At 41.3% G+C, this 7423-nt stretch overlaps 2 protein-coding genes across 3 annotated transcripts in view; both read right to left on the bottom strand.

Moving 5' to 3' along the window:
* Positions 1–277: 277 nt before the first annotated feature.
* Positions 278–4078, bottom strand: kcns3a (potassium voltage-gated channel, delayed-rectifier, subfamily S, member 3a). The gene is made up of 2 exons (XM_079842446.1): positions 3904–4078; positions 278–2786 (listed from the first exon to the last, which is right to left on the bottom strand). The coding sequence occupies exon 2, from the start codon at positions 2694–2696 to the stop codon at positions 1188–1190; it is 1509 nt and encodes a 502-aa protein (XP_079698572.1). The 5' UTR covers positions 2697–2786; positions 3904–4078; the 3' UTR covers positions 278–1187.
* Positions 4079–5064: 986 nt separating this feature from the next.
* Positions 5065–7423, bottom strand: part of wdr35 (WD repeat domain 35) — a 31314-nt gene continuing 28955 nt past the window's right edge. For both annotated transcript variants that reach the window (XM_079843551.1, XM_079843552.1), the window contains 2 exons: positions 7133–7373; positions 5065–5698 (listed from right to left, as the gene is read on the bottom strand). In XM_079843551.1, coding sequence (XP_079699677.1) covers positions 5548–5698; positions 7133–7373 — 392 coding nt within the window. In that variant the 3' untranslated portion in view covers positions 5065–5547. The remainder of the gene's footprint in view (positions 5699–7132; positions 7374–7423) is intronic.

The raw sequence follows: 7423 nt of genomic DNA, 5'->3' as shown, positions 1-7423 counted from the left end.
CCCATGGCAGACAGCTCTAACATTTGGACCTCTTTTCCTGCTCCTAATACAGCCTATCGACATAAGTCACATAAAAAATGAGAGAGACAGCTAGATGGAGAGAGAATGTGTTCCCTCCGTGCAGAGGACAGAGGATAGGTGAACTTGATGCTCATAAGGGATTATTAACAATGCAGTAATGCATAATGCATTACTCAATAGACATAAGAGAAAGTGACAAAACCAGAGTGTGAAGAAGCACTTGAAAAAGATTAAAGGAGAGTCCACCCAAAAATTTAAATGATCATCATTTACTCACCCTCATATCATTCCAAAGCCACATGCCTTTCGTTCCTGTGTGGAAAAAAAAAAGACAAAAAGAAATAAATTGAAAAATTCATGCAGGTCAGTGAGTTGAGTCGAGAATTTGTAAGACGGATTTCTACACATTCATTCACAAATCAGGGTTCAACACACTGACAAATGAAAAGTATGATGATGAAAAAATGTCACCGTTTGTTTTCAGTCTTTGGAGAATAGTGCACTACGACATGAGGCTGCATAAATAAATAAAAAATGCATTTTTCGGCGAACTATCCCTTTAAGATCCTTCAGCTCTCTATGGATCCAAGCAGTGATTTCAGAATGAAGTGTAGAGACTCAAATATGCTTTACATCAACACTTTATTCAACTGTAACATCTCTCCCCTGCTTTCTTCTCTTGTGGCCTCTCCGCTCGCTTGTTTAAAATATGCATGCAATCTTTCCGTCCTTCCCTCTCTGATGGACACATTAGGGAGGATGGTGTACACCACCAACATTTCATCTGAAGTCCAGCATTTTAAATGCTGTCACTGCCTATAAAACATTTAAGCATAGTTCTTTTCCCACAGGCATTGCAAAAAGACTTGTAATTAAATGAACAGCTCGCCCAAAGTATAAAAAACACACTAGTCAATCGGTGCTATTAAATGGTTATAGAGCATCAATGTTACTGTTAGCACTAGGCTGTTAAGTTTCCATATGATCCATAAATAATGGAAAGCTTGTGTCATTTTCACCCTGAGAACTAAAGAGAAAAAGTGCTGTTGATAGAAGGTCCAGACGTTTCCCAGGAAGAAACGAGAGCCTCGAGTCTGAGTTCTCTAGTGTTTCCTCGACGTGTGCTGCAGATCTGTCCATTCATTTGAGGTTGTGCATATTGGTGTTTATGTTGCTTTGTCGTCCTGTGGCATCCCAGAAGGACAGACAATCGCAACATCTTGAATGCTGGAAGCATCAGTGTCGTCTTCCTCGCTCCCTACGCTACCCTTGGAGGATGCGCTGTGCGCCAGAGAATTCATCTTATGGCTGTAGAGGTCTCCTATATGAAGAAAAGGCATGCTGGGATGCAGCTGTTTTTCATCCTCTGGCTGGAGCTGGTCGGACTCCACCAGGGCTTTCTGTCTCTGATAATACTTGGAGAACTTGTTGAAGATGATGGAGATCGGAAGGGCGACTACAAGCAGGCCGCAGATGATGCATAAGGTGGCGACAAGTTTCCCAGCCAGCGTGACAGGATACGTGTCGCCATATCCCACCGTGGTCATGCTGATTGTCGCCCACCACCAGCCCACCGGTATGGTCTGTATTTCCGACTCCTCATCTTCTTTCTCCACAAAATAGATTAGCACTGAGAAAATCGAGATTCCCACAGAGAGGAAGAGGACGAGGAGTCCGACCTCGTGGTAGCTGTGACGGAGAGTCGCCCCGAGCGAACGCAGCCCGACCGAATGCCGCGCCAGTTTGAGGATGCGAAAGATTCGCATGAGGCGCAAGATCTGCACAACCCTTCCCATGTTCTCAAGCTCCTCGCTTTCCTCAGCATCGACAGTTTCGAAGGCCAAAGTGGCGTAAAACGGAACAATAGAGGCAAAGTCGATGATGTTGAGAGCATTGCACAGGAATTTGCGCAAGCATGGAGTGACAGTTAATCGTAGGATGAACTCGATGGAGAACCAGAGGACGCAAAAGGTCTCGAACGCAGCCAACACCGGGTCCTCCACCTTTTTCTCATTAGCGCGCACCCCGTTGAACTCAGGCATGCTGTGAACGCACATGGCGGCGATACTCATCAGTACCACGCTCAGCGAAAACACCGCCAGTATTTTAGCCGAGCACGAGTATCCAGGGTTTTCCAGTCGCAGCCAGAGTTCCTTGCGCATCTCGGAGCACCAGGTGCCCTCGAACTTTTCCAGGTCTTTGTCAAATGCCGATAGCTCCTCCATGGACGAGTCTAAGCTGTCCTGCAGCTGGTTCTGCAGGTCGTCGTCGTTTCCCGAGTCGCGATCCCCTGCGCATTCTTTCTGTTCTTGAAATCTGTTGCTACAGCAAGTATCCAGGTGCAGCTCCTTGATTCCCCAGTATTCCAACTCCTGGCTAAAACTAAACACGCACAATTGTTCCATCAGGTGGATCTTTCCAGTATGGTAGAAGTTCAGAACGTAGCGGAAAAAACACGGATTGCGATCGAAATAATACTCTCGTTCGGCCTCGGCGTAGTCGTCGCAAAGCTGGAGGATAGCGGCCTCTGAGCTGCAGTAGAGCAATCGGGCCAGCCGCGTGTGGGGGAAGCGTTGGAGGACCACCCGTTCCACTTGCTGCTTAAAGCCGCCAACGTTGAGGTTGATGAAGCTCTCCTCTGGCCCTTGGCGGTGCAGGACCTGCCCATACAGCATGATGGATGCCAGAACATGAAGGAGTAAGTGGGACTGTTGGGCTTAGCAGGATTGGAGAAAGACTAATAGTGATCGGCTATGGCTTCATCCCTATAATGGAGGAAAAGAAAAGTCTGATTAGCACTCTAAGAAGAAAAAGTGGCCATCGAAAAAATCTTTTTTCAGCACTCTCGCCATAGTCTGTTCCCAACTGTATGACATGACAAAAACTTAATCAGATTTAAATACGCAGACAGAGAGACAGACAGATAGCTAATCTATTATATACTGCTTCTAACTGTAACAACTGTGATGGGATAAAAGCATTCTGGAGCCCAAATCAGCCTTTATCGCTGCTAATGGATATTGATTCTGTACAGTGTCGTAAACAAATCCTCAGTGATCATTATGAGCATTTTAACACTAACCCTGACTTTTTCTCCCAGCAGAACTGCTGGGCAAAATCTGAATTTCAGAACATTCAGTGAACACTTGACAGTTGCGACGTGCAGTGCTTTTATCAGACATTCTTATTATGAGATTATGAGACATTTACAGTATGGTCTAAATGTCAGAGACCACTAGTGAAAATACTATTTTATAATGAACTTGAATTTGCATTTCAGAAAAACATCAGCATACAAATACTAGCGACAAGTGACATGAATACTTTTTGGTTTTCAAACAGCATTTGGTTTGTCACTCTTCTTCTTTAATGATAGCAGCATAACTGCATGAGCTCCACAAGTTTTGTGAATTATCATGTTCACCAGCATGATTCGAGATTCGATCTGACCGTTTGCACAAATACTGGCATGATTGTCACAAATGTACTTATTTGATGACATTGCAGAAGCTTCAATATTTCTTATTTAAATGTCACAACATTTCATTGTTTTCATTTTTTCACCGTTTACTCATAATTTTAAATTAGTTTGATTTTCAACATGGTTCAGACTTTTGAACCTCGCTGTATAGTAATAATTTCAATGTGTACTACATAAAACGTACAGAACAGCATTCGCACGCTAAACCTAAAAACATTTAACTGTTAAATTTGGATACAACATCAAATTTCTGAATGGCATATACATAGATAATTGTTAAGAAGTTTCTTGAAGACAGCACGAGGTAGAAGTGCGCGCGCTCTGTTGGTCGAACTCCAGCACCAAGTTTAAAAACAACAATACGAAACCCAAACTACACAGAAGCAAACATCACATTTTACCTCTTTTTCTTATTTTCTGATGGCATCAGTGGACTGCAAAGACGTTTGGTGTGGATATTGCCATCCTCCAGCGCCTTCCTTGGTCAAGCCGTGCCCGGTGTGTGCTCGTACGCAGTATTTGCCCCATGTCCCGCAGCGGACTGTGTCGGGTGGGACAGTTGGCACATAGTGTGCCGCTAATGCACTCGTGGTGCCTCGGGGCAGCTGCGCGTCCGTGCGTCACTGGCCTGTGGCAACTAGTGCGCGCTTGCGCTTTGCGTTTGAGGACTCGCCTCTCAAGCTCCACGGTGAGGCTTTTCCCCTGAAGCATTAGAGGTGAAACGGGAGGGACAAATGATAGAGTGAATAATAATGGGAGCACAGAGGGATGAAAGCAATGCTAGAGAGAATACTTCGGCCACCCGTGAAGGGCAGCTAAAGGATTAGAAAACTAATAAAAGACTGAGATTAAAGATCCCTCGAGTTTAACGATATAGACAACAGAGGTCCGTTAGAGGAAAAGGGAAGCTGTACTGAAAAGTTTAAGGGGAAAGAAGCATTAACGTGTTGTGTAATTTTGATATTTAGAAATAATTTCAATAAATGGATGAGAGCATAGACATATTGCAATTAGTTTAAGGAATGTTAAGTCATTATACCATGTAAAAAGCGAGTGATTTGTCAACACGTTCACTTTCCTCAGAAGCAGGTAATTTTCTTCCTCACAGCACCTGTCGCACGTGCAGAGAATTGACAGATGATGCCCTCTAGAGGCCGACATGAGTACATGCAGACTCCTCTTCAATATTGCTCTTTAAAATATGTATTTAAAAATGGCTCAATACCACCAACTAAGTTACTCAAGTTAAAAAGAAACTATTATTGTCCAATAGTGAATAACGTCGTTACTTATGCTCAGCGACAAAATCTCAGAAGCGTCGTAATTCGGGACCGACTGTAGGGGGCAGCATTGCGCGACATCAGGAGACAGTGCTATATTCAAAACCTCATACTACTCTTACTATTTTTGCCGTAGAAAGATATTTTAAAATATATTAGGTGTAGTAAGCAATTACGAATTCAGCAAGATATTCTGTAAAAGTTTCAATGGACAGGTGCCTAAAATTAAATATGTAAATTGCCAATTCAAATCAGAATGGACACAAGTGAACAGGGAAGTTTGAGAGAATAAATAGATGTATTTTTTTAAAGATGTCTTTTCATAAATAAAGGACATTTTATTTTAGATTAATCAAATAATAGAACAACAATTTGCCTGTTAATGCTAAAATAACATGAGACACTCAACTAAAAAAAATAACGTATACACATACAGAATCATATTAGATACCAAAGGATTAATTAATAACTTTTCAAACAGTTAAAACCCACACTTTCATACATTGCCAAATTGAGTTATGACAATTTACAGTATGTTTTACAGAGAAAGTTATGTATATTTCAAGTAAAAAATAATGTAATTATATACATAAATATATGAAAATGGCATATAAAAGAGATTCAATGTACAAATATATATGCTAATTTGTTTGAACATCCAAATTACATATATTTGAAGTTATCTTAGTTTGTTTCCTATAGTACATCAAAAAGACTGACATTTGATTGAGCAAGAGCTGAGTTTGGGAAGGCGACAGGAACAGTTTATCCCACTGGGGAATGACAGAGAGGACAGAAGCTGTGTTGTGTGACCTCCTGCTCCAAAGCACAGTGCTTACACACACTGCACATCCAGAACTGGTACTCAGATATAATTCTTCCTGTCACTATACAGGTGGGCAACTTGCCCTCGGGCCTGAGAAAAAAGAAAAAAGAAAAGACAGAGAGAGAGAGAGAGAGAGAGAGAGAGAGAGAGAGAGAGAGAGGTTTATTCATTAAGTCAGAATTAAGTCAAGCATCCACACCAGCAGACGATATTGTTCTGTTTATTATAAGCGCGCACTGCAGTTTTGTTTTCTGAAGCTTTAAATGTTTGAGCTCTTTAAAGCAGGATGGATTCTGACTGCCAATGCTTTTATCGTTCATCAGCTGGAAAAAAAACGTTCAGAAAGGGATTCCAACAATATAGATTCTCTGTGCCGTTATCGTTATAGTTGTGGTGTGAACTCTGCTATTGTTTTATATTTAGAATGATTTTAGAACTATATCTTTATCAGTATCATTATAGGTATGGGCTTTTTTACATGTATTCCCATCACATTACGCCAAAATAGGCCGAAACAGGAGAACTTTGCTAGCGTAAACAAATCTAATGCATTGAATTCAGTCAATTCATGGAATAATTTTTCCCTGTGAATGTGTGTGATGTGTATTTGCAAAGAAGCTACTGGACAGCTTCAGTGAGGAAAAAAGACTACTAAAGTTTGGAGTCAGTAGATTTGTGTGTGTGTGTGTGTGTGTGTGCGTGTGTGTGTGTGTGTTTGTGTTTGTGTGTACAAAAAGCAAGGATGCATTAAATCATCAAAAGTGACAGTAAAGACTTTTACATTGGTACAAAAATTACCTGAGCTAAAAATTTCCAACAATATTAATAATAAGAAGAAATTATACTTTAGTACCAAATCAGCATATTAGAATGATTTACTGCTGAAAATTTCAGCTTTTTTTCATAAGTCATACTTCACGTCAGTTAAGTTTTTTCGTCATATGGATGGCGGTCTGGTGGAAGCTAGATATTTTAATTTATAACATTAAATATGGATATTTTTCTTCTGCTTCAGAAGGACTTTATTAACCCCCCGGAGCCATGTGGAGTATGTTTATGAAGAATGGATGCACTTTTTGAGCTTCAAACTCGTGAACCCTGTTCACTGCCTTTATAAAGCTTGGAAACGTATTAATATAACTCAGATTGTGTTCATCAGAAAGAAGAAAGTCATATACACCTAGGATGACTTGAGGGTGAGTAATTTAAATTTTAAAGTGAATTAATCCTTTAATAATCTTCCCACTGTTTTACTAGAGTTTACAGGGAGAACTGTGCTGATGTAATAATCTGAATGGTCCGGAAAATTCCAGTCATCCGGCACAAGCCTAAGTCATTCACATTGACCCTTACGCCACTCATCTCACACTATTTTACACTTGCGTCACTGTGACCTCACAGCTGCATCTACAAGCCATAACAAAGGATCCGCCTCAATTATCAGTTAAACGGGGCCTGAGTTTCCAGCGGTTGTATGCTCAGTGAGGTTATATAGCACATCTGGCCATTACATTCCTGGCTTACCCGTCAGTGAGGCTGTCTCGCTGGCTTTGCCGAGTGTCTCGGGGGCTGTGTTTGGTGAAGATCTCCAGGGCCAGGTCTTCATAAAGCTGCCTCTGATCTGGAGTCAGTGTTTCCAAAGATTCCAGCTTAATAAAGGCACGTGAACACGTACCAAATGCACAATTAGCAGATGAGCAGATGGCTAGCAGAGAGTAAATCTCCACAGCAGGAATAATATCCTCATAATCACGGAGATGGAGAGCTAAAAATGAAGAATAAAGTCATTATTGGATTGCTGTACACTTGAGGAAC

This window comes from Gobio gobio (assembly GCF_949357685.1).
Source record: "Gobio gobio genome assembly, chromosome: 18".
Classification (NCBI taxonomy): domain Eukaryota; kingdom Metazoa; phylum Chordata; class Actinopteri; order Cypriniformes; family Gobionidae; genus Gobio; species Gobio gobio.
Note: the sequence above shows the minus strand (reverse complement) of the source record. Positions and strands in the feature narration are given on the sequence as shown.

Bases quoted from the DNA above. Each gene is read 5' to 3' on its own strand.
- kcns3a (XM_079842446.1), bottom strand. From the start codon at position 2,696: ATGCTGTATGGGCAGGTCCTGCACCGCCAAGGGCCAGAGGAGAGCTTC.